The sequence below is a fragment of the Raphanus sativus genome, unplaced genomic scaffold (genome assembly GCF_000801105.2).
Source record: "Raphanus sativus cultivar WK10039 unplaced genomic scaffold, ASM80110v3 Scaffold0934, whole genome shotgun sequence".
Lineage (NCBI taxonomy): Eukaryota > Viridiplantae > Streptophyta > Magnoliopsida > Brassicales > Brassicaceae > Raphanus > Raphanus sativus.
The window spans coordinates 1,419-27,888 of NW_026616248.1; the positions used below are offsets into that span (position 1 = coordinate 1,419).

At 32.6% G+C, this 26,470-nt stretch overlaps 6 protein-coding genes across 6 annotated transcripts; 2 read left to right on the forward strand and 4 right to left on the reverse strand.

Annotated features, from left to right (window-relative positions):
* Positions 1-1,375: 1,375 nt before the first annotated feature.
* Positions 1,376-1,823, reverse strand: LOC130503403 (CLAVATA3/ESR (CLE)-related protein 19-like). Its single transcript, XM_056998020.1, has one exon. It carries the CDS (start codon positions 1,743-1,745, stop codon positions 1,521-1,523), a length of 225 nt encoding a protein of 74 aa, XP_056854000.1. The 5' UTR covers positions 1,746-1,823; the 3' UTR covers positions 1,376-1,520.
* Positions 1,824-4,145: 2,322 nt separating this feature from the next.
* Positions 4,146-4,673, reverse strand: LOC108807756 (uncharacterized mitochondrial protein AtMg00810-like). The gene has a single exon (XM_018580003.1). It carries the CDS (start codon positions 4,671-4,673, stop codon positions 4,146-4,148), a length of 528 nt encoding a protein of 175 aa, XP_018435505.1.
* Positions 4,674-9,397: 4,724 nt separating this feature from the next.
* LOC130503404 (uncharacterized) lies at positions 9,398-11,794 on the forward strand. Its single transcript, XM_056998021.1, has 2 exons — positions 9,398-11,008; positions 11,079-11,794. The coding sequence occupies exons 1-2, from the start codon at positions 9,551-9,553 to the stop codon at positions 11,391-11,393; spliced, it is 1,773 nt and encodes a 590-aa protein (XP_056854001.1). The 5' UTR covers positions 9,398-9,550; the 3' UTR covers positions 11,394-11,794.
* A 4,618-nt stretch (positions 11,795-16,412) lies between these two features.
* LOC108807757 (paired amphipathic helix protein Sin3-like 2) lies at positions 16,413-17,450 on the reverse strand. The gene has a single exon (XM_018580004.2). The coding sequence runs from the start codon at positions 17,448-17,450 to the stop codon at positions 16,413-16,415; it is 1,038 nt and encodes a 345-aa protein (XP_018435506.2).
* Positions 17,451-17,909: 459 nt separating this feature from the next.
* Positions 17,910-20,838, reverse strand: LOC130503401 (uncharacterized). Its single transcript, XM_056998018.1, has 11 exons — positions 20,634-20,838; positions 20,452-20,523; positions 20,077-20,172; positions 19,906-19,981; positions 19,736-19,834; positions 19,541-19,611; positions 19,358-19,465; positions 19,139-19,261; positions 18,735-18,837; positions 18,436-18,650; positions 17,910-18,266 (listed from the first exon to the last, which is right to left on the reverse strand). Exons 1-11 carry the CDS (start codon positions 20,688-20,690, stop codon positions 18,198-18,200), a joined length of 1,089 nt encoding a protein of 362 aa, XP_056853998.1. The 5' UTR covers positions 20,691-20,838; the 3' UTR covers positions 17,910-18,197.
* A 1,987-nt stretch (positions 20,839-22,825) lies between these two features.
* On the forward strand, positions 22,826-24,374 carry LOC130503402 (uncharacterized). Its single transcript, XM_056998019.1, has 4 exons — positions 22,826-23,177; positions 23,251-23,365; positions 23,446-23,560; positions 23,636-24,374. The coding sequence occupies exons 1-4, from the start codon at positions 23,077-23,079 to the stop codon at positions 24,274-24,276; spliced, it is 972 nt and encodes a 323-aa protein (XP_056853999.1). The 5' UTR covers positions 22,826-23,076; the 3' UTR covers positions 24,277-24,374.
* The last annotated feature ends 2,096 nt before the right edge of the window (positions 24,375-26,470 follow it).

Below are 26,470 nucleotides of genomic sequence, written 5' to 3' on the forward strand. Positions count from 1 at the left end.
AGGAAATATATATTCTTGACCCTTGCAAAATCAAATCTATGGACAAAAATGCAAAATTGCAGTTAGAGATATAAATATTAAAATTTAAATTATTAATGTCAAAAATCGTAGTATATATTTACAGATTGACTTCAAATATATGCCACAGAATTGACCTGTGTATATGCGGTGCTTCTTCACAGGCTTAAAACTGACCTCAATCGATTCGTTTTGATTGTGAGAGAGTTGATTAGTTCAGTTTTGTAAACCATTAACATTCAACAAAGGAGCGATAAATCATATAAGGATTATAAAAAGTAAGGGCTCCCATGATTTATCTGAGTAAAAATCAGATCTTTAGAGGACAAAACACATTAGGGCTTCTTACACAACCAGATTACCAGGTGAAAAATGATCTAAAAATATCGTTCAAGACAAAACACTTGCAAGACTGCATTATTAATATTCGGAACAGAGAGAGAGGTAGACAAGGTAGGAGTTGGGAGACACTTAGTATTAACTATAAAGTGAGTTTCTTCTGACATATGCGAATTTAATTAGATTTTCAGAAACTTCTGCCCAAGAAAAAATCGACTGTCTATACAAAACACAATTCACACAATCAACTGAAGTATCAGCCTAATACTTGTATAATATTTAAAGTTCAACGTGAATCCAAAATACCATCCATGCGATATATTTTCTCCCATCTTACTTTTTATAAAAAAAAAATTACATTCGACTTTCCGGGGCAGGAAAAGAAACATTCTATCTTTTTCGACTACGGTGAACTAATTTTTTTTTTTTTGAAAAATGGTTAAATCCGGATCTATTAAAGACACAACCCCAGGTGGAGGTACAGCCCATGGATAGACCTTCTTCTGGACATTCAAATGAGCCGAAAGCAATAACTCATATCTATGTGCCCGGTGGGGTTGAACCCGGATTTGCCGTATTGGGTTTGTAATTCCCTCAAGCGTCACTAGGCCACCACCACCGGTTATAGGTGAACTATCTTCACTTTATAGTTTATGTTAAAGTGATCAAAGGAATTGTGGAGATAGATTTGGGAATTAAAAGTTAACATTAAAAATGAGTTAGAGATTTACATTGAAGATCTAGCACATCAAAAATTATGAAGAGGACATTTTTTCACTAAAATATTTCGTAAAAAATGACGGGCATGTGGTTCATGCGAAGTATAGAAACGATAGATCTAAAAACTTATGTTGAAAAATAAGAGAGAACCACTTTCCACTTTTTCGCCTCCAAAGTTAGATTGTTGTTTGCTGAGCCAACCATATGGTATTTTTGGTTGCTCTAAACCCTATATCATATGGTTTCTTTAAATCAATTTGAAACAAAGTTTTAAACAAATATGTGTGAAAAGGCAAAGAATATCGAGTAATTAACATTAATTATAAAATGTCTCATATCTTCATCATTACATTAGACAATAAGATAATAGGTTATAACAAAAAAAAAAGAACAACAAGATACATGCACATAAACATATCTTGTTCTTGAATTAATGATCAAAGTTACCTGTTGTGAAGTGGATTTGGACCCGTGGGAATTATCCGTTTTGACTCCACAGCTGTAGCGTTAGTGATCATCTCCGCGGAGTTGAACTTTAGATTTTGTACTTCTCCGTCTTCGTAGGATCCATTCTTCATCAGAAAACTCCGCGTTGAAGCTGATTCCGAGTGATGAATGAATGCAAGAATCAGGAGAGAAGAAGCCAATATTAAACCCCTGATCTTCATTTTCTATTTTAGTCAAAATGTTTTTGTTTGTTTGATGAGGATATAATTTGAAGGAAAGCAAATAGGTCGACTGTTATAAATAGCGACGTTTGATAAAAGGGGCAAAAAGAATTAGAGTGGATAAAATTTATAAGGGAAAATAATCTATAATGCATAAAAGAACAAATAAAATGGAGCATGTAACTAAATTAGTATTTTAGCTTAAAAATAATTAGGTAATTATGTGGAAATCATGCATGTTCCTCTTTATCTCGTTCACGCTACGATAAAAAGGGTTATTCATTATGTCTCTGATTTGAAGATTCACAAGCCTCATCCCCATTAAGTGAACCTGTGGACTCATTTATGGTAACAGTAAAGCTGACCAGTTGTAATTTATTAAATAGTATTTTTATTTATGAATGAAACCCAAACATTCGGACTCACTAGGAAAACAACATGATACTCTCCCTTACAAGTGACTTTAGATTCATAAATAATACTCGATTTGAAAGGTAGATTTCAAGCTTAAATAATATGGTGTAATTTATAGTACATATTACTTGATATCATCAGTTGATCTTATCTTTCAAGGTTGTTTTGGACAGAGTCAGCATTACATGTACGACAAACTTAATTTACTAATTGATATGGTCATGTCGCAAACAATTTTAACCACTTAAAGAGCCTTTGTATATACGATACATATGTCTTCATTTATTATGAAGAAGAGAGTATCGGAGAGATCTTTGAAACAAAGAACATGGAAAGTGTAATGAGTTTGGCAGTGCGATTTTAAAAGTAAGTGAACAAGTGAAAACGGAACCCATGCTTGTTTGCTTCCTCCTTCTAACTACTTAGTACTATAGCACCTATCGATTTCAATTAAACCCATTAAATTTTTTTCTTCCCAAAAGGACTCTCCTCATTTTAACTTTCACACCATCACTCTTTCTTTCAACTTCTTGATTTCATACAATTATATCAAGAAAACTAAGCAATAAATGTTATTTTACATCCTTACTTTTTGTTATCTACTGAATCTCATTAAAACAAAACAACCAACGTGAGAATTAAAAAAAAAGTTTGTTCAATTACAAATTAACAAAGAACTATCTCAAATGTGTGTAACCCCAAATTTAAGCAAAAAAAAAGTTTGTACCCCTTTTTGAAACAAAATTGTGTAACCCTAAACTTTTGAATTTGTACATATAAACGTAAGCTGGCCATAATCATTGTCAATGCCTATAACCCAACCACCTAGGTTGCATGAAAGCTTTGTCGGACGTCCGCTTCCCGCTTCGGAACCGGAAGCTTGTGGAAACTTTCGGAATCTCGCTTCCAATGCGTTTTCAAAAATGCCTCTTTAAAAACACGTTAGAAGCTTACGATTCCATTTTGGAATCACGCTCCCGTTTTAAAAAAATACAATATCATAAATAAATAAAAATATAAGAAACATTGTTTTTATATAATAGTGAAATAGAGAATATATATACACAAGCATTAAAACTTACTATATATTGTCTTTATGCATTGAGGGTTTATTAGAGATATATTGTCTATATTCAAATATATTATGTTAATTATTTGCGAAATATTAAAAAAAAATTAGTTTAATAATATTTTATAAACTTAGTTTATGTATAATTTCACGGTTTTAACATAAAATCATTTAAAATTATTATAAATGAACAAAATTTTTATTTTAATTTGAATCATATAATTTTTAGTCACATTTGTAATCTATATATTTTGATATATACATATATAAATATACGCTTCCGACACGTTTCCGCTTCCGTTTCCATGTAACATAGCCAACCACACAGAAAAAACCCACAATTCAATACTTTTTAGTTTGTTCATGAATTGTTTTTTTTTTTTGCTTTTTGAAAAAGCTATTGAAATAACTTTAGAATGTAAATAAATAGTTTTTTTTATTGATTTCTTAGTCATGGCCTCTATTTATACAAAGGTAAAGGTCCTAACGAGATAAGAAGTAGGACAAGTTACATCATTATCTTAGACGAAATAGGAAATAGTAGGAGTTATCCTAAACCATATAGTAGTTATCTTATTACTCCTCATCAATTTGGAAGTTTGAGATTTCGAACACCTAATTAATTTGAACAAGAGATCTTCGAATAGAGGTTAAGGTAAAGCCTTAGTAAGCATGTCTGGCAGTTGGTTCTTGGAGGACACGTGTTCGGTAGTAAAGAGTTTGGGAGTAACTGCATCACAGTCTCTTTCTATATGCTTGGTGCGTTCATGGAAAACTGGATTAGTGCTATATAAATTGCAGACTAGCTATCACAGTAAAGTTTCATAGAAGCTGGATGTTGAATTCCGAAGGATTGAAGAAGGCATTTCATCCGTTTCAGTTCTTTAAGCGTCACAGACATGACACGGTATTCGGCTTTAGCCGAGGATAGGGACACTACATCTTGCTTTTTTGTTCTCCACACAACCGGTGAAAACAAAGATAATGTAGTCACTTAAGGATCGGCGTGATGTAGGACATGAGCTCCAGTCCGAAACACAATAAACACTTATCTGAAGATAATCATTTGCTTTTAAGAAGATTCCTTGACCCGGACACCCTTTGAGATATTTAACAACACGTATGGCAGCAACCCGGCGAGGCAATAAAGGTTTCTGCATAAATTGAGCAAGTACATGAACAGCGTATCCGAGGTCCGGTCTTGTGTTACTTAAATATATCAGACGACCAACAAGGCGTCTGTACTGATGTGTGCTGGAAAGAGGGCCTGTAGCTTTAGTGAGCTTATGATTAAGTTCGGCTGGAACGGGGGATGGCTTGGTGCCAAGCAGACCTGCTTCTGTTATTATGTCAAAGGCGTATTTTCTTTGCGAGATGTAGAAACCAGAAGCATTCCTAGCGATTTTGAGACCAAGAAAGTATTTTAAGTTGCCTAAGCCTTCCATATGGAAGAAGCGTTGTAAGTAGTCTATAAATTCTTGTAAAGCAGTAGCATCATTATATGCTATGACGAAGTCATCAACATAGAATAGTATATGTATGCATATCGAACTACGAACCTTGGAAAATAAGGAATGGTCTGCTTAATCATGAGAGAATCCAAATTGTGTCAGTAATAGTCGATAACCATTTGACCATTTTGTTTGCAGTTGTTGATTGCATCCCAGAGTTGATGAACTCTTACACCATTAATAACATAGTATCGATGCTTGAGGTTTTCCCAAAGTTTATGAGCCTCGGGAATAAAGGATACCATGGATCGTATCTTTGGATCAATAGACGTACAAATCCAACCCGCTAGCATCAAATTAGTAGCAAGCCATCAAGATATATCAGGTTCTGAGGTCGGTTTTACTAGACTTCCTTTAAGAAACCCTAGCTTTTGTATAGCTTGTATTGGTTTTGATAATTCGGTTGTCCATTCAGTATAGTTGTCTTCATGAAGTAGAACGGATATAAAAAGAGCTCCAGGATAATCAGATGGGTGTAGGAGTAGGAAGAACTTATCGGTAGTAGTAGATAAAGTAGTCGAAGGTGGATTCGGCGCAGATGAATTAGTATCAAACATGTTTTCTGAGAGTTAAGAAACACGTTTATGGGGAAAATTTTGAGATCTTTTGCTCTGTTACCATGAAATAAATTTAGTATGTAAAAGAATAGTTTTTATTATTGATTCCTTAGGCAATGGCCTCTATTTATACAAAGGTAAAGGTCCTAACGAGATAAGAAGTATGACAAGTTACATCATTATCTTAGACAAAATAGGATATATGGTAGTTATCTTATTAGCTATCGTCTTTAAAAGTACAATAAATGTCAAATATTTTTATTAACTTTTAGTTTGTTAATCATGAGCTGGATTTTTTTTATCATGAACTAGATATTTTGTATCATGAACTTGATTTATCAAATATTTTTTCATAATCCCGGTTTTTTTGACATCAAACGATTACTCTATCATTCAAACTAAAGGTGGTCTGAGAATTAATACCAGGATAGAACAACCCATAAAAACTAAGTTCCTATGAAACGCTCTTGCAGTCTTGGCTACAGAATCAGCAGTCTTGTTTTATGTCTTTGGAACATGAAAAATCTTGAAATCTTCAAAGCGTTCCTTAAGTGATGCTAACTCTGTTAGTTCAGGTGAGATGTCTGGCCATGCTGTCGGATCTTTGATCATGGCAATTAACTCTTTGCAGGCCGACTCGAGATATTGGCAAGTTGTATGTTGTATCATATTCTCCATTGATCAAATGAGAACCTACAATTCTGAATGCAAAGGTGACATTCGTCGCTCCTTGTTATAAGTTTCATAATCCTGGTTATATACCTGAAATTGAACACATTGATACAAGTTTCGTATACCAGATAAAAACAGTGGATTGTAAAATCATTATAACTAGCTTTCCAAAAGTTGTTTTTAATAAGAAAAGTAACACATGTTTTTTTTTTGTTTTTTTAAAAGTAAGTAACACATGTTTATTGATTTTTGTAAATAATATGATAAAACTTTCCTTTATATATATATTCGAGAGTCGTTACTGATTAAAACCTAGGTTTAAGTACCAATTATCTCGCTATTTATGAAATATCAGACAAATAAGATATCGGAGAATTTCAAAAATATGGGTGATGATCTTGTTCCCGTTCGACACATATATTAACTAAACAGATAGCTCTATTGCCATTAATGTGATGGACATTTCAATGGTGATTTATTTCGTGGGAGCACATTGCACATGTAAGCCAGATGATAAAAGACAAGAGTTAATTTTAACGAAGCAAAATTCTACCTAGACTAAGGGCTATGCTATACAACGAAAAGCTGACAAATACAGTTAGGTAGTAAATATCATTGTTAGATTTTGTGCAGACGATAATTAAAATGGTGTGTTGCATTTTGCATGGATATGATGTATTGTATCTATTGTTTAAAGCAGTTCGTAACATGTCGGTGGATAACTTGAATATAATTATAACAAAAATAAACAAAGTTAAAACACATATCTAAGTACATGTTGTAATGGGGTATAACAAGTAAATCATTTCCTCGACGCAAGAGCCTCTTTCTTAAGAGAGTTCAATCAACATGCACCATTCACAGAACATTATAAGATAACTATGTTTCTTAGGGCATCTCCAACCCAACTCCATTTTTAACTCCAAAATGGAGTAAAAATGATTATGGAGTAACATATGCTCTAACCCAACTCCATATCTCACTCCATTTTGAAATTTACTCCATAAATGGAGTAATCTATTTTTTGTTTGTTCATGACTCTATTATGGAGTGAAAAATGGAGTAGGGTTGGAACAATTTTACTCCATATTCACTTTTACTCTATTTTGGAAGAAAAAATGGAGTTTTACATTGGAGATGCTCTTAAGACTCTACTTTAACAGCAATACTTTTTTTGGTGCAAAACAGCAATACTTGTAAGATAGTCTATTTCTATTTCTTAAGTCTAATCAGGCGTACCGGGGACAAACGGATGCGATTCCTAACTATCTTTGCTTGGCAATAGGATGAATTCATGAGCTATGGCGTGAACGAAACAACCGTATCTATCGTCGTCTCTTCAGATCACCAGATTCCCTCTGTTCATCCTCATCTTCAAGATGTGCCCGGATTAGCGCATTATACGTGCCATTATCTGGGAGAGACCCGTCTTGTTTCATTTTTCTCAACAGGGCATATATGCTTCATGCTTTAATCTATTATTACACAAGCCTGAGATGATTGTATTGTAGGTTACAGAATTAGGCTTCACTCCTTTGAGGCTGAGGCCACAAAACAAATCCCACCCAGCTTCCACGTTGCCAGCCTTACACATCTCTTCAATGATAATACTATATGTGACAACATCGAGTTCTGGTGCACTCTTTTGAAGATCCTTGAATATGACCAATGCTTTATCTAGCTTCCGTTTTTACAAAGCCCATCCAACGAAATGTTATACGTCCAAATATCGGGAGCTAAACCACTAGAAACCATTTTTTTGAAAATTTCTTGAGCTTTATCAAAGTCTCCAACTTGACAGAAACCATGGAAAAGAATGTTGTAAGTGATGATGTTGCCAACAAATCATCTTAGCACCATCTCGCGAAAGAGTTCCATGCCATCATCTCCTCGTACAACTTTTCAGCCTCTAGAATCTTTCCATGTTTAGCAAAGGCATTGAAAGTAAAAAGAACATTCGGCCTGACTCCTTTGTTAAGCATTTCAATGAACATGTTGAGTGCATCATCCACATGTTTGTATTTGCAAAGACCATCAATAAGTGTGTCACAAATTACAACATTCGCCTCTGTTTTCGCCTTGTCCATCTTCTTGAGCAGATCTAAAGCCAAACCAATCAAAGATCATTCCATATCACATTAAATTTTATAACTTCTAAAACTCAAAAACATTATATAGTATTATACATAAGCAATTATTTTAGGCCAAGGTCCTTTATAAATGGCCTTCTTTGCAGATTTCATTATGCGGTTGATTTTTTCAGCATTGCCTTCAGCTATGTTTGCAATGACTTCCCTTATCTGTGGATCAAGAGTTGGGAATGTCTTAGTGCTCATGAAATTTGAATTTTAAGAGTCAAACTTTTAGTTATTTAGAACGTTAAAAGTCATTTTAAGTGACTATGGTTACTAAAAATATTATAAATGAAATAATGATAATAGTAATCTTGGGATTTAGCACTAAAATTTTGATAAACTATTAAAAAGAAAATGAAAATTATTTTTAAAATAAAATATTTCATTGCAGGCATAAACGAATTAACTGTTTTAACTTTTAGTGAGAGGTCGGTTGCGAAAAATCACTTTGCAAATAATAATATAGTTAGATAGATATTATCTTTTACACTAAAACAAAGTAACATTCATATGAGTTAACAGGTAGTAAATGATAATTAAAATATAATTTAATATGTTTTTGAAGGAATTTTATTTTCTTTTACATCTCTGCTTAGTGAATTTAGCATTTTCAAAAATCATTTCAAAACAATAGTTATTAAATTAGTTATTTTTCCAAATTATAGCTTATTGAAAATTAGAAATTTATTATTTTATTAATAAAATATATCAAATAGGATTTGAAGGGATTTGAAAGAATGTCTATAGTGAAAAATTAATGAATAGAGAGTATATAAAAAAATACTGCTCATTGTTAAATCACTCAAACATATTTTAAAATAAATATTAAAGTTTATTAAATCATTAATAGATTTTTATTTTTTATTTTTTTTGTTTTCAAATCCTACAAAATTATGCAAATTTCCTCAAAATCCATACAAAATTCATCAAATCTAAATGCCACCAAAATTTACTAACCCTCAATTCAATAAGAACCCTAACTATACAGTTTATAATTTTTCTTCTTGCTTATTACTATAAGGTTTTTTATATTATATATTAACAAAAAAAATCTCAATTTACTCAAAATTTCTCAATTTACTCAAAATTTCTTTTATTATAAGTCAATGCCAGTTGTGAGTTTCTTTCGAATGATTGCTTCCCTCCCAGTAAAGACAATCTCGGGATTGATTTATTTCCTTATTATACTCTCAAATTCCTCTCCGTGTTTTTTGTTTCACGTGTCCACATGCGTAATTCTCGTGTCTGATCTGGATTTAGATCACAGACTCTCTCTTTCCCTTCTCTCCTACGAAGTAATATAATAATACAAAAGCTTGCAAGCTTTTCTTGCAGAGCAAGTCACAAGCAACAACAAAAAAAAGGTTAGAAACCTTTATGAATCTTGATTTGGAACCACAACGCAAAGTCTCAATCTTTACACTCAATCCATCTCCTTTGATCAAAAATGGAGAATCTTGATGTGTCCAAGTATACACACAGCTCTGTACACAGAGCAGTTGCGTCAAGAGACTACGCCACTCTCAGATCAATACTCTCTTCTCTCCCAACCCCACGAGACCCTTCCAAGATTCACTCCGAAGCAGCTTCATTAGCCGAGGAAGCCAAATCCGACGCCGTTTCCGCCCTCATCGACAGAAGAGACGTGCCGAGCCGCGACACGCCGCTCCACTTAGCTGTGAAGCTCCGTGACTCAACATCAGCCGAGATGCTGATGGCGGCTGGAGCTGACTGGACTCTGCAGAACGAAGACGGATGGAACGCGTTGCAAGAAGCTGTCTGCAGCAGACAAGAGTCGATAGCGATGATCATAGTTAGGCACTATCAGCCTCTAGCTTGGGCTAAGTGGTGTAGGAGGCTGCCACGTCTGATAGCAACGATGAGAGAGATGAAAGATTTCTACTTGGAGATGAGTTTCCACTTCGAGAGCTCTGTTGTGCCCTTTGTTTCCAAGGTTGCTCCTTCTGATACTTACAAGGTGTGGAAAGTGGGTTCGAATCTGAGAGCTGATATGACTATGGCTGGGTTTGATGGTTTCAAGATTCAGAGGTCTGACCAGAGCATACTGTTTCTTGGTGATGGGTCTGAAGATGGTAAAGTGCCACGTGGGTCGCTCTACATGGTAAACCATAAGGATAAAGAAGTGATGAATACGTTGGATGGTGCATGTGGTTTTCCTTCGGATGAAGATGTTAGGAAAGAAGTGGCTTCCATGTGTAAGAGCAGTATCTTTAGACCCGGGATCGATGTGACGGGTGCGGTTTTAAACCCGCAGTTGAATTGGAGGAGGCAGGAGAAGAGTGAGATGGTTGGTCCTTGGAAAGCTAAGGTGTATGAGATGAACAATGTGGTTGTTAGCATTAAGTCTAGAAAGGTTCCTGGTTCATCGGTTGATAAAGATGATGATGATCATCATTGCGATGTGCTAACTGATGAAGAGAAGAAGCAACTAGAGGCTGCTCTTAAGCTGGACTTACCAGAGTTCCCTAATGTTGATTTGAGTCCGTCTCACAAGAAACAGGAGAAGAAAGGGTGGTTAGGAGGCTGGAGAAGAAAACATGAGAAGGAAATCAAGTATGAGCCTCCGAGAAGTTCTCTTTGTGTGAATGAGAAAGTAAGTAATCTTCTAGGAGACTGTGATAATCAGATAAAACCAGGAAGACACTCGGTAGATAATGAGCTTACTAGGAAGCCAAGAGTATCATCATCAGTCTTGAGTAAGACTCTCCAGGAGAGTGAATACAAGAAAGGTTTACGTCCTGTTCTCTGGCTATCTCCAAACTTTCCATTACAAACAGAGGAGCTGCTTCCTTTGCTTGACATACTTGCAAACAAAGTCAAGGCAATTCGTCGTCTTAGAGAGCTTCTTACTACAAAGCTACCCACAGGAACATTTCCAGTCAAGGTATGTCATCGTTTAATGATCTGATGGTGTTCCTCAAGATGAGTTTATTAAGTTGTTTGTAAAATTGTAGGTTGCTATTCCAGTGGTACCGACGATAAAAGTGCTTGTTACTTTCACAAAGTTTGAAGAGATTGATCCTGCAGATGAGTTTGAGACGCCTGCTTCTAGCCCCACTGCTTCTTCTGGCTATCAGAGTCCAGCTGCTTCAACCAACTCAAGGTCCTCCTCGTGGTTTCGTAGAGCCAGATCAAACAAAGATGGTTTAAGCAGTAAGTCCCAGGCTTTACAAGACCCATTTGCTATCCCAGCAGGGTATACTTGGGTGAGTGTTGAATCAAAGAAAAAGAAACCGAGAAAGGGTAAAAAGGCAGAGCAAGTTAGCTGAAGTCACTCCCAAGTCTTGAAACACTAACTTACACAGATTGTGAGATGAAAAGACAATGAAGAGAAATGGTTATGATATTTGGATTGAAGCTGACTCACTTGCAATCTTCAAAGAGAAAAGCATCATATTCTGATCATGGGAATGCGATTTGATTCTTTGTTCATCATTCTTTTGTAACATAAGTTTGGGATCCTTTTTTTTTGTTCAAGTGTGACGTAAAAACAATTCATTCTGCTTCTTTTGCATATGTTTCCATTTTGCTAAAGAAGGTAGTTTGGACAGTCTTCATTGTTTTATTAGCTAACCATATCTGCATATTTGTTATATGGTCACCTTGTAAATGACATATCTACTAATAATAGGAATCCTAATTAATTTCAAAGGGTGTGAATTCTATTTAATTAATTTGAAAAGTTGTGTCTTTTTATTTAAAAATAACTATTTATATTGATTGATTTTAGTGAATATGTCTTTTCATTATAAATTTGTTCATAACTGTTTGTGGTACCTTTTCATTTGTAACCATTTTCGTTGGAGATCTACGTGAATCATTTTTTTTTTTTTTTTTTTGTTTAACCTGGAGGGACTTCCACCCCCAGGGGCCAACCCCTCGGCGCGAGGCGGACCATTTGGTACTATGGGGAATTAGATACCCCAATTGCCTGGTCAGCGGTTCGAACCCGGGTGCGTATTAGGGCCGAAGCTCCCTCAACACCACCAGGCCAACCCCGCTGATTATCTACGTGAATCATTGCAACCATTTAAATGAATTCTTACAATTGTTTAAATCAATATTTGCAACTGTTTAAAAATGAACCATCTACTATATTAATTTAGAGTCCTAAAATTTATCTACCATTTAGAAGTTGTCATTTAAATTTGGACATTCTTAAGAATAGTAAGTGTTTGGTTACTTAAATCTGTTTGGTTCCTTGAATATATCAATATTGACTAACAACTTAATTTAAACCAACATAAATACACATTATAAATGGTTTAACTAATGGACTTTGGAAAATTATTAAAATTGTGTTGATTTACAAATAAAGGGCCATACGATTATGTAAACCAATTTACCTTAAGCCTTATAAATATTGGGTTTTAACCAACTAACATTGTATTTGAAACTTAAAAATAAAATACAATATAATAAATCCACAAAAAATATTATAATAAAAATACATTATTTTTGTGGAATTAAAGTTTATTTGATTTTTTTTTGTTTTCTCAGTAACAATTAAAAGTATTGTCTAAATATTTTACCTATAAATTTTGAATCTAACACATATTAACGTTTATATACAGTATAAACTCTTTGAGTTAATACTCTATAAACTAATATACACTATTTTTTTATAAATATTATAATGAGAAATTGCCAAAAATACCATTTTCATAGTACCACTTTTCATGTTTACACTAACCACTTTTACCACTACTTTTAATGAAGGGTTTAGATTTGAACGTTTAGGATTTAGGGTTTAGATTTTATGTTTTAGGGTTTAGATTTGATGTTTTAGGGTTTAGGGTATAAAGTTTAGGGTTTAGAGTTGAGGATTTAGGGTTTATAGTTGAGGTTTCAGGGTTTAGGGTTTAGGATATTGAATTTAGGGTATATAGTTTAGGGTTTAGGGTTTAGAGTTGAAGATTTAGGGTTTAGGGTTTAGAATTGGAGGTTTAGGATTTAGAATTTTGGATTAAAATTTTGAAAAACATATAAAAATAAAGATATAAGAGTCTTTAACATTTTAATAAAAAAGGTATTTTTGAAAATATGTACTTAGTGGTGGTAAAGATGAATAATGGTACCTTAAAAGTGGTATTTTTGAAAATTCCCCTATTATAATTTTATAGTCCCAACATTGCATTTTTGGTTCAATTATTATATCGATAAATTAATAACCTCTATAAATTAAAAAAAAATTATAGTTTTGGTGTAGTCCCAACATTATTAATTTATAGAGGTTTCACTTTACAAGTTTTAATTTAAAAATGTGTATATTTTATAACAAAAAATAATATTATTCAAAAACTATATATATAAAAAACTATTATTTTTATAATTTGTATATTCTAATCTCGGTAACAATTAGAAATATTTGTTTAAATAATTTCCGCCCTTAAAAAGGGCGGGTCATTATCTAGTTACAACCTTTAAATGTTAACCACAAGTTTTGGTGTTTAACCATTGCAATATTTGGTGATCAACTTTCGAACTTAATTAACCATTGCAATTTGCAATGTTTCTAGAATTAGCGTCTTTTCATTATAGTGTTTTAAAAACAATATATGTTTTCAATATGCAGTTATTGGAAAAAGTTGTGAAAAAGTTTGTATTTTGTCATCATAAATATGTATCTTTGCATCAAGAAAAATATAGAATATTTGTTTTCATTTGTTAAATTGTATTAGTTTAAAGAATTATCTTTCCATTTAAACGTCAAAACAGTTTTTAAAAGTAGTTAAATAAATAAATGTCTTTCTATGATTATTAGTTTTATTTTTTTTTTAAAATTATGTCTTTTCGTTATAAAAGAAAAATTAGTTTTAAGAAGCAGTTAAACTAATAATTGTTACAATTATTAGTTTTAAGAATTATGTGTTTATCATATGTATCTGTATTACATTTTGTTTTTTAAGAGGTTATCGAAATGTTAAGGATTGTCTTTTAATAATGATATTTTTATCCTAAAATTTGCATAAATTCAGGAGCAATAATTTGGTGTAAATATATGTTTTCATTCCAAAATATAAATTTTAAGATTTTTTCATCTTAAAAATTTAATAGATTTTTAAGGAGTTATCATTTCATTCATCTTCGTATATGTTTTATATACATTTTAAGGAATATAAAAATATATAAAAATATCCAGGTAATTATGTTTGTTTGGTAATTTATAATATTATATATTTACAAAACTAAATATATTGTTTTTAAATTGTATATGGTTTATAGCATCATGTTTTGGTGCAGGTTTTTCTGTTTAATCGGTTTTGTTTATTTGGATTTCAGATAAAATATTTAAAGTTATTTAGAAAATATTTTTATTAATAGATAAGCATTAACAAAATGTAAACTAAAAATATTTTTTTATATGCACATTTCTATTTACATTTGAGGCTGATACAGTGGTGGTGACGATAATTATTCATAAAAGTCAAAATGTATTTCTTAATAGAAAAAACCATAAACGTTAGTGAACTACCTTGAACTGAAATATGATAGCGTCAAAATATTATTGGGCAAGGATCAATTTTGTAATATGGTACAACAATATTTTGCTAAAATTTCATGTGAGCTAGTCAATTGATCCTCTCCGTAATAAGTTGTCTCTATAACTTTTTTGATATATGTGCTATTTATTTTTTTGAGTTACTGACACATTTAGACGAGAGATAATCGTTAGAGATTTAAATGAATCTACGTAACTGTTTGAGTGAAATTTTGCAATTAATTCAATGAACAGTTGCAAGTAATTAAAAGAAACATTGTAATTCTTTGTGATGAACAATTAGAATCTTTGGTGATAAATCCTTATAGTCATGGGTGATTGTTGCATTCATAATGAACAAGAATTATTGTAATATTTGGTGTTAGTCATTACAATTTTAGATAACCATTTCAATTATATACAATATAATTTTTTTATGAAATGAGTTCTTTTGCGATATCGCACAGTTCTTTACCTAGTACTGATAATAAGACCCATAAAACCGTCTAAAATTTTAAATAATATACATTCCATCATAATCTATATTATTAAAAGTAAAAAACCTTTAGGAATTGTTTAGAAATATGAACTGCACCATAAAAATAATATAATGTTGTTTGCAAAATAGATGTCAGTAAATTAAAAAAAAAGTAATGGATTTACGTTATCAAGAAAAATTGAAAATTCATTATATTATGAGAAACTATATATCTGGACCAACTTTAAAATATACGGGAATGATCCAATTTAATTATCTAAAACATATTTTGTCTAAATTAATCATAAAACAAAATTTCAACTTTATATACATATTTCAAATCAAAATAATAATTTAAAATTGATTCATATCAAAATTGATTCAAGAATATACATATATTCAAAAATTAATTTTTACTAAAATAGTAACTAATAACTGTTATAAAAAATATTTTCAATATATATAAGAAAAATACAATACAAAACTCAATTTAAAACAATAACTTAAATTATGGTTTTTATATTTCACATTAAATTATAAAAATATAATATATGTTATTATTTATATGATAGCAAGTATAAAATACTATTAATTATATGATGATATGTATAAAATACGATTAATTATATTTATGTAAGAATATTATTTTATTACATAATAATACTTTGGGTCGCTAGTTTTCTACTAGAATGTCTCATTACCAATGACAGTTAGTTTCACTAGTTACATGAAGTCATCGTATACTGAGCATACATATTCTAATGGTGAGAATCAGAGCCGGTCCTGAGATTTACATTTTTACTTAAGGCCGCAATTAAAAAGTGGGAAAATGGCTGGTTTTGTATATTTTTCAGAAATATTGGCTGTTTTTAAAGGTTACATTTTTATGTGAAATTTGAGGCTGCAAACGGATGCTTCCTTTGCTTGGCCTCAAGGCCGCCTCTGGTGAGAATTCGTGGCTGATGTCATGTTATTCAATGCAGGAAATTGCAATTGACAGCACTGTTAGTAAAATGAATCACAACACTTCCAGTTTTCACTTTCAAGTGATTGAAGTTTCTCTAACAAAGGATTAAAATTTAACATTTGTGTGAACAAACACACAGGTTGGGGTTACATCCTACTCCTGCAGAGGAATTCGTGACTGTGACCAGACGCATTGCCTACAGAGCCCAAACCTAAGACGAGTCTCTATATGAACCTCCACAATCTAGAAAAGTCGATTGCATTAAATAACTCATATACAAATAGTCTGATCAGAGAGCTGTGTGAATGTGATGTTGAATGGAACATTACAACAACCAAAACAAATAAACCAAAAGTCATACATTAACAAAAACTGTTTCCCTTCATTTTTTTTCTTGTGGCTTCTCTTTGCTTTGCAGTGTTTTCCTTAAAGACTTTCTTCCAGCGAGGCTTCCAGCTTTCCCGAGCACCCGTGAGCTCATCCAGCTTCTGCTTCAACCGGATTAAGATGACAGGTAAAGCCTTCTTGTGGTCTTCTCTCACAATCTCAGACATATCTCCACGGTATAGCATTTCGATGCACCTGTAGAACTTCATTCCAAGTTGTTCCACTCCCATCTCCTCCTCTAAAACTTTCTCAGCGCTCTTCACCGCACTTTCAAGAGATCCCATCAACATATCAGTCTCAAACATGTCCTCTTCGCATCTCTCAATCGCTTCTTCGTACTTGCTCAGTTGCTTATGTCCCGAAGCACCATTAAATTGCATCACAGAGTACTTGTTGTTCAGACAGTCCAGTTCTGGGTCGTCAAGGTTGTCTGAAACAGGATATTGCTGTTCCTCAGGGATAAGCTTGTAGCTCGGTGTCACTCGGTCTAACCGCCTTGACTTTTTAGGTTTCTTCTCTTCCGATTGCAAGATCCTTCTCTTCTTTTCCTCGGAAACATCTTCTTTAGGGTTCTCATCTATCTTAACCCTAATCCTAACGTGGGCTCCACTCTTCTCCGGGCTCTCATCTACGTCAGCCCTAACCGCACAGGCATGGTAATCTTCTCGGATCTCACCTTCTTCAACAAAGTCTTGTTTGGTCGTCTTAACATGGTTGTCGAACAAAACATCAATAGACTTGCTGAACACGCTATGTGTGATTCCCTTGTTACTCAAGGCATCAATCAAGGACAGTAGCGATTCCATCCCCGAGTGACGCTGTTGCTCAGTGGTGTTTTTATGGTAGCCGAACAAAAGATGAGTAGACTTACTGAGCACGCTAACTGTGATTTCCTTGTTACTGAAGGCATGAATCAAGGAAAGCAACGATTTCATCTCCGAGTCACTCAGTTTGTCATAGATCTCCTTAGCGGAACTCAGGAGTGACTCTAAATTCTCATCGACGGACGCCATAATGCACTTCGCAGTCGCTTTAAACCTATCTCTTACTTACTCTTTTTTTTCTTCTCTCTGATTCGTTTCTTATGTAGTAGAAACGGTGGAGACTAATCTTCTAACCCTATATATAGATAGGCAAACCAAAAACGGAAATATTCCAAAAATTTTCTTTTCCTAAGCGCGTATCTTAATTATTTTTATTTATTATTAATTAAAAAGTTGGCTTTGAATCCTAAATTCCTAATTCAGGTGGGGTTTTGTTCTTTTTAATGATAAGAATAATAGAAAATATTAGAAAATTTAAGATTAATTATAAACTGAACCGGAATACTGGTAATAAACTGAACAAAATTCCTAATAAAATTATATTCCTGATAAAACAATCCCTGTTAAGTATTTGAAACATGTCAAATCTACTCTTATAGTTTTTTCTGATTCGTATTAAAATTAATTAAGCATTAAGAAGTTCTTAAGAAGCTACAATAATCTATTCATATTCCATTGATAAAAAGCTCTTACAAGAAACAGAAGATTACATGAAGATGTCCAAATTGTTCTTTATTATTCTTAGGATTGAGACCCACATGTATTTAAGAAGAAAATAAATTATAAATCGAGAAGAATGCAACCTTAGGTTGATATACACATAAACACATCCCACTGGTCTGGCCACAGAAAAGAGTGTCATCCTTCTCTTAAAACATTTAAATAAGACTACTGGTTTCAAATGTGGCCAGTTGAGAAACACGGCTGAATCTTGTATTAATCGAGCTTGACGTTTGAATATAGAAGCGTGTCCTTCGTCAAAGGCATGTACATAAGGAAGTACACCTGCAACAACCATGAGAAGCACGGCTGTTAAAACTCCAACGACTTATAATTTCAATATTCAGCTACAAATCCTTTTTTTTACAAACTATGATATGATTCTTTAGCAAGACACTTCAGTGGTAAGTTTCAACTCTACATTGGCAGATAAGGAATCATCATGTGAACTTACCCCAAGAATAGTTGCAATGAGAAGGATTATTCCAGTTAACCATGCAAGCGTCAGCCTAACAAGTATAACTTGAGCGATAATGGCTGCACTTGGAACTCCCTCCACTTCAGCCATCGACCTTGCATATGAACGAGAAGAAGAAGACCCAACGCTCAGCAAATTAGCTGATTCTTGGTTTACTCTATCATCAAGGACGATCACTCCAACAATTTGGCCTGCAAGAACCCAAACATTTCTCAGCTTACAAACAGAACAGAAAAAACATTCAAGTGGATTAACAAATCAAAGAGACACTTCACCTTTATGAGATGTCTCCAACAGATCGAATAGCTTCGATAGTGTGGCAAGCAATACATTCATCCCTTTCTTAGCCATACCTTGTCCATACTCCTGTGCTAAAGCCTGTAATTTCCCGTGAGAATAAAGATATTACAGTGGGGTTAAGCTGAATAACAAGATCATTGAACAATATGAGTTTAAACAGCAGCAAAAGTCTACGAGCTGAAGAAATGAACACATCACAAGGTCCTTATAACCCGAAAAGAGTGCACAAGCAACAACCAATCATATGTTTTTAAGAGACCCCAGGAATGTATATTTACTTGAGCATTGACTTCCACTCACCAATTCATATATCAAAACTAAGACTGTGGAAGTGAAAGGGAAAAAACACACAGAAAAAATGAGAAATAAAAGTGCTTACATGGATACCGCCAAAGCGCCCAACTGTTAATTCAGGATGAGATAAATCCTCATGAAGGTTGACAGCTCGTTTGACATTCTTATATAGTTCCAAAAGGTTCAAAGCAAATTTCCTCTCTGCTTCCTGCCCACGGTAACACAAGTCAAAACCCCTTTGAGATCACAAGCAATTCCGGAACTTCATCCTTGGAAAATCATATAGTTTTCATGGAAATATCACCTTTTCCAAATGGAACTCAACGTTAGCCGCACCAGCCAGAGGGATACTCAGCAATCCAGTCAATGGTTCAGCAGATCCAGCAACATATGATCCACCCAACCAAGATGCCTATGGATAGTGGTCACATTAAAAATGAAAAAAAAAAAGAAGACAGGTAATATTGTTTGCACTTTGTATACTCACAAACTCGTTCATGTCTTTGTCAGTCGCATCAGTTAAGGGTTCATTGACAGACACAACATCTACTTCACTTTCTGCAGAAATTATGAAAAGATTAACGTCATTTTCTCAGAAAAGACTTTAAAACCCAAACGAAGAAAACTAGAAACTATTCAATGCTTATCAGATAATTCTGCTACACAAGCTATCAGGGGGCACCTGGAAGTTCAATATCATCTTTGTAAGAATCAGAACTGATACTGCCTCTCACAGCATTGCCCAGCAAAGAATGACTAGGTAAGGTTTCCACAAGCGCATCTGCAAGTAAAAACAAACACTTGAATGTTTTAGAATTTAAAAGAATTTGGTTCATGTCAGATAAAGCATACCATCAGCTCCAGCGATTTCTAGCACAAAAGCAGCACGAGGCCTCTCAAATGGATTAGGTTTAAGAATCTTGTTAAGCTACGCAAAAGTAAAAAAAAAAAAGGATGATCAAGTACATGACTCTTTAACCAAGAATGAAAAAAAATTTAGTAGAGTAGTGAAATAAAAAAAACCATGGATGAGCCATCAGGTGTTAAAGTAGGTGGAGGTGCGAAACCCAACAAGGCAGAGACTGATGCAGATACTTGAGAGAGCGACATGGGAAGCGCCTGTTGGATTTCATTTCAAAAGACAAAATGTGATTTAACTACCATTGCTTGATTCTACCCCAAACGCTCAAAAATTAATACAAGAGCAAAAAAAAAAAAAAGACAAAAACATCAACTTGGTTCCACTTTAGACTAAACAATAGATCTCATCAACAGATGTTCTAAAACAAGACCAATGTCGATGTAACCAGGAAAGTCGTATCCTTTCAATCTTAGATTCCACATGTCTGAACTGGAACGAACAAAAAGTGGTAAGAGGAGGGAATGGAGAATGAAAACCTGCTGTGATGGTGGACGAAGGTATTGGTTGTTGGATCCATCAATGAAGAAAACAGAGACACTGGCTTCACCCTATCAAAATCCAATTCATCAAAAATAAAAAATAAAAAATAAAATTTAAAAAGTCAGAGATCCGCAAAATTGTGTGGGGAAAAAATGAAGAAAGAGATTCGAAAAGGAACCTTGAAATTAAGGGTGAGGAGGAGTATAGATACGATCAATATGTAGAAATACTGCATCTTCAGGCGAGGAGAGATCGGAGTTTTATCTGGCGGAGATGTTCGTTTTATGGAAGGGAGACGGAGCCGGGAGATTACAGGATCGATGTGGTGGACACACCTTCCCACTATACGGTGTCGTATACTGTTCAGTCCAAATATCGGTCCAATCCGGTATTCAGTTCGGTTCAACTTATGTGATATATCAATTTTTAATGGGGGAAATTGGCTAATTGGCCATATTGGGAATTGATTTGTCTCTTTGTACTTTTGAATCTATAAATTTGTCCAAATATACATTTAATTTTTTTAATATGAAATTAACCCCTACTTAAATAAGGGGATGTATTCAATTTAACATTTGATGTGATTTGATTTTTAATGGAGTTTTAGATGATTTTAATAAGTTGCAGAGATTTAGGTGATTTTTGTTAAACTACTCTAGAATATCACCTAAAACAATGGGATTTGAGTTTTAATTTTTTTAACTAAGAAACTCCACCCACACACCCTAAAATCACCTCAAAACTTTAAAATCCCACAACTTAAAATATTTTCAATAACAGTGGATTTCAGAGTACTTTACGAAATGTCAAGTTCAATAACAGTGGATTTTAAATGAGTTTTTAAAATTCATGTTTGAATAACAGTGGATTTGTCATTTTAATACAAATCACCTGAAACTCTCGGTTGAATACACCCCCCTAAATAATTTAACTTAACATAATTTACTTAACTTTGAAATATTTATTAAATTTTTCTTATTATTTTTTTAATCCGAAAAGCCTAACTAAGGGTGATTGGTTAAAGTTATGAGTGCTGTACACACTTTAATTCTTCCCACATCATTCAAATGAAATCAATCAAGCTTTGATCAAAATTTTTAATTTCACAGCAAAATCTACTTTTTTATTTTATTTTAACCATGGAGAGCTAATTTTCTAGAGCACCTTTTCAACATATTTTTAGGGATGATTAATAAATATTGTGGCTTTTATTTTTAGGCTTTGAAATAATAGCTGTGGATTTATTTGCTGTAAGTATTTTTGCTGTAAATTTATGAAGTACTATTTTTTTTCTCTAGATATAAAGATTTCCACAGTTTTATTTTATTTTAAAAGATATTTTTTGCTATAGTTTTTAAAAAGAAAAGAAAACATGATTGGTTGACATGTATGACTCTAAGCTAAATTTTGGCTTTTCTAAAGCATTTACATCCACAACCAGTCACCTTCTTAAAAATATATTTTTCTTTTCTCTATATACACACATACTCTATTTTTCCTATATTGTAATAAATTTCACTGATATAAATATAATAATATATTTCTTACATATATAATACACAAAATGTTACATTATGTAATATATGTATACATATATATATGGTATATAAATAAAAAGGTTCACATACATATATAAACAAAAATTACATATATTAATTTATATCATAGTCATTTATAATTTCTAAAATAACTAATTAACTTATAAATTTTAGTTTTAAGAGAAAAACCTCTCTCTATGAGAGGAGAGAGAGAGAGAGTTCAAACTACGTGTGTTTGTAATTTAAGTTTCTCGGTATTTCGGTTTGTCTGAATTATATTAAAACTATTATATTTTTTATTTAATTTGATTCATCTTATTACTTTTGGTTTTTGGCTTATGTGGTTTATACTAAAAACCATAATTATATTTATATTTTATACATTTTATTCTATATAATTTGAAATTGGATTTATTAAAACATAAAGATATTTCACAACTCTAGCTTTTAAATATCATGCTTTTAAAAGTAATGTTTTTTATTTTACTTACCTATTCAAAATAATTAGTAAAATAAAAGAAATTAATAATTATACAAAATCCATTTAACTAGTTAAAACAATAGATTAGTATTTTGATGTAAAAAGAAACTATTAGTTTTAACGATCTTCCTAACTGAACCGGATTTTGATCGGTTCTAATGTTATTCGGTAGAAAAAGTTTAAACCCGTTTAACGGTTCAAGAAGTAGAGTAAAATTGAAATTTGATCTTGTTTCTTCGGTTAGAAAAAAATCGTACGGTTTAATTCAATTCCGTTTCCATTTTTAGCGATTTTTTAACCAAGTACTTGCCTCTTACTTGAAGTTGAAAAGGACACAGTTAAAGAACACCGTCTTATCTGGCAAATCATAAAAACAGGTTCGGTTTTAGAGGAACTGGTCCCAAAAATCATAAAAGGAGCAGCTGAGTGACGGTGACGATGGAGACGCAGTAACAACTGAGAGATTCCCACCAACATGGAGATGCCTTTATAAGTTTTCAACAAGCTTCAGATCTGCTTCACCTTCTCCCTCTTCCTAATCCCCTTCTGATCGCTTAAACCCATTCTAAGCTCCGACAGAGAGAGAGAAGAAGAAGAAGAAGATGCCTAGGCCAGGTCCAAGACCTTACGAGTGTGTGAAACGAGCTTGGCATAGCGATCGTCACCAACCCATTCGAGGTTCCATCATCCGCCAGATCTTCAGGTTTCCCTCTCACCCTTTCTCAATTACTAAACTCTTTTTAATTAGGGTTTCTAAAACTTTTTGAGGGTTTCAGACTCGCCATGGAAGCACACAGTGCGGCTACGAAGAAGAACAAAGAATGGCAGGAGAAGCTTCCTGTTGTCGTCTTGAAAGCCGAGGAAATCATGTACTCTAAATCCAACTCCGAGGTTCTTCTTATCTTACCTAAGTTGTTTTGTTTTTTATGTTTCATATCAGAATCTTCCTGACTTTGGTTTTTTAACATTAGGAAGAGTATACAGATGCTGATACTATGTGGAATAGAGTCAATGATGCTATTGACACCATTATTAGACGAGATGAAAGCACTGAGACTGGCCCTCTTTTGCCTCCTTGTGTTGAAGGTAACCTTTGCTTTCTTTCTTCTGTTAACTGTTTAGAAAGTTTGCATTATGTTGTTTATTTTGGTCTGTGATCAGCTGCTCTTAACCTTGGGTGCATTGCTGTAAGAGCTTCAAGAAGCCAACGACATAGTAACGTCAGGACTTACCTCTCTCCAAAATACCAACAACCTGTTTCTGCATCTGCTAATGAGCCGCAAAAGACTAACAAGCCAACCCATACCGCTCAACCTGCAATCCCAGTGGAGGTTCTTGAGGACAGCAACAACCGAGGAGCAGCGTTTTTACATGAAAAGCCATTGGCTAGAAAACTAGGGACTATCACTGCTGCTCCAGGTACAGCAGCACCAGCGCCAATGAACTTGGGTTCGGTGTATCCTTTGTATTATGGAGGTATTAATCAGACTCAGCAAGTGGACTTGTCTTCAAGAGTCCCTGAGACGCCTATAATCGTGGGCATGCCTGTTAGTATAAAGGCTCCGGAAGAAAGAACAGAGAGGTTCTGTGATTTGTCTTTGAGGCTTGGTGTATCTTCAGATCATCCACCCTCCACAACAATTGATGTTGGGTCTAGCCGGGCTTACAAAGGAAGAGACCAACAAGAGTTATGTTTATTCTCTGAGGTGAAGAAGAAACATGATTCGTTCTCAAATTACCAAGGTCAGCGTTCAGATTCGAGAGTTAAAAAACACAAAACATTTTGTGGAGACTTCCTCTAGGGATTTTTTTGCTCAAAACTTGTAAAAGTCTCAGGTTTATTGGTTGATATATTATGGACTCTCTAGATCGATTATCAAATCTACTCTGTTTACATAAATAGGCAATACGGATGAGAAAATTTCTTCACCAGTTTGGATTTTGTTAGTGGCAGTGCAAATCTCTTTAAACACATGTATCACAAATTCAAAGTCATTCTTAGTATACACTTGGGGCCAGACCCAAAAAAATAAACAATATCGAGATTCCATAAGAAAAAAAAAGAGAACTAGATTTTGATATGTGTTTTAGCACCAATTATTTTTTGGATTGTAAACTAAGTTTGTGAATTACTATTTTGGAATTGGTGTACACTCTAGGCTTGAATATTTTACCGGATCTGAAAAATCAAACCAAAATCGACCCAAAAATATAGCTTTGGTTTTGTCTAGGAACTTGGCAAAATACATATTTTGTTTTTTCTTCGATCCGCAGTCCTTTCCGTTTGATTATGAGTCCTACCCGAGACCTGATCGGGTATCCAAAATATTTAAAATATTTTGTGTATATTAGTTATATTTGGGTATTTCATATATGTTTGCAGTATTATGAATACTTTTTTAAGTTTTGGATTGAGATTTCTAATTGTAGTTTCGAGTTTCTGGTAAAATTTCAAACTTTTAAAAATATATTTTGGGTATTATCATTTTTTAAAAGGTATTTTCGGTTCCTCGGATTAGATTTATGGTAAACTTTTGTTTTTTGGGTATTTGCGTACTCTCAGGTATTCATTTTTGTGTTTCAGATATTTTTCGTGTTCAATAATTTTGGTGTTTCAGGTATTTCGAGTCATTTTCGAGTCCTAATATATCCAAATTAATTTGTACCCATTACTTATCCAAAATCATACTATATATTAATTGAGAAGTGGTTAAGTAGATTTTGCTTATGTATCATTCATAGGTGGAGTTTAGAATTAATTCTCTTAATTTGATTGGTTGTCGTTATTTAAATTTTCATTTATTTAATTAAGTTTTTTAAAAGAAAACTAATCTTATAATTACCTAATCTAATCTATATTACCAATCAAACAATTAAATATCGTAAATATTGATGAGTTAACATAATTTATTTATGGAAAAAGATAAATATCATAGATTATATTATAGATATTTAGAAAATACATATGATACTATAGAAATAATTTTATAAATGATTTCAAGCATATTTTTATTAGTTAGTTTATTAATAGTGAATACAATAAATCTTATGTCTAATTAACTTAAACCTAATAATATTTCTTATACACACTATATATTTTTCTAAAGAATATGTCCAATGAATGCAAAACTGTCAAATATACAATTTTAAAAAATTAGTCATTTTTCAATGACAAATATTGATGGTATAGTTGAGTTACCATTTCTAGAAATGATTAAATTATTTGTTTATTTGAAAACATAAAAATTATATGCTAAATCGTTAAAAATAATACTAATAAATTAAAAGGTTTATTATAATATAAAATTAAAAAGCAGAATATTATACTAATATGAGACTAGAGTTAATACTTTATAATATGATTATAATAAAACTGCATGGTAAGTGGTTAAATAAATATTAATCAATAAAAACTTTATTATAATATAAGCATTATATTAATACGAGACTAGAGTTAATACTCTATCATATAATTTATATAACTTTGATCATAAAAAAATTGGCATGCTCATTTTTAAATAGGAAAGAAAAAGAAGACTTAAAACACAAGTGAAGAATAATAAAGCTTGCTTGTTGTATTTTTGGTTATTTTAAATTTTACATTCTTAATTTTCATTTGTTAGTCGAAATAAATTTGTTTTCTGCATTACTATAAATGTGAATGAATCAGTTTTGTGTGTTTACAGCATGAAGATAAATTGACTAAAAAAATCAATATAAATGATAAGTTCTAAAATTGATAAGATCAAATACATAAAAAAAAACTTTCATTGAATTTAAAATAAAATTAATAATGATATGTAAAGTCGATGACAAAAAAATAATAATAAACAATATGTATTTTTACGGTATAATAAATTTTTACAATGTATGATAAAAATTTCTAAAAATTCATACAAATAAAAACATGATATTTTGAGGTAATAAAATGAATGAATCTCACATTATATTAAGTATATATGTCTACATAATGATATCATATTTAATATATAAATA

What these genes read in the sequence shown, in the direction of transcription:
- LOC130503403 (XM_056998020.1), bottom strand. Translation starts at nt 1,745, where the DNA reads ATGAAGATCAGGGGTTTAATATTGGCTTCTTCTCTCCTGATTCTTGCA.
- LOC108807756 (XM_018580003.1), bottom strand. Translation starts at nt 4,673, where the DNA reads ATGGAAGGCTTAGGCAACTTAAAATACTTTCTTGGTCTCAAAATCGCT.
- LOC130503404 (XM_056998021.1), top strand. Translation starts at nt 9,551, where the DNA reads ATGGAGAATCTTGATGTGTCCAAGTATACACACAGCTCTGTACACAGA. An exon ending in CAGGAACATTTCCAGTCAAG is followed by an intron (nt 11,009 to 11,078) that starts GTATGTCATCGT and finishes GTAAAATTGTAG; the next exon opens with GTTGCTATTCCAGTGGTACC.
- LOC108807757 (XM_018580004.2), bottom strand. Translation starts at nt 17,450, where the DNA reads ATGGCGTCCGTCGATGAGAATTTAGAGTCACTCCTGAGTTCCGCTAAG.
- LOC130503401 (XM_056998018.1), bottom strand. Translation starts at nt 20,690, where the DNA reads ATGCAGTATTTCTACATATTGATCGTATCTATACTCCTCCTCACCCTT. An exon ending in TCCTCACCCTTAATTTCAAG is followed by an intron (nt 20,524 to 20,633) that starts GTTCCTTTTCGA and finishes GGATTTTGATAG; the next exon opens with GGTGAAGCCAGTGTCTCTGT. An exon ending in AGATGATATTGAACTTCCAG is followed by an intron (nt 19,612 to 19,735) that starts GTGCCCCCTGAT and finishes TAATTTCTGCAG; the next exon opens with AAAGTGAAGTAGATGTTGTG.
- LOC130503402 (XM_056998019.1), top strand. Translation starts at nt 23,077, where the DNA reads ATGCCTAGGCCAGGTCCAAGACCTTACGAGTGTGTGAAACGAGCTTGG. An exon ending in ATCATCCGCCAGATCTTCAG is followed by an intron (nt 23,178 to 23,250) that starts GTTTCCCTCTCA and finishes TGAGGGTTTCAG; the next exon opens with ACTCGCCATGGAAGCACACA. An exon ending in TTTGCCTCCTTGTGTTGAAG is followed by an intron (nt 23,561 to 23,635) that starts GTAACCTTTGCT and finishes GTCTGTGATCAG; the next exon opens with CTGCTCTTAACCTTGGGTGC.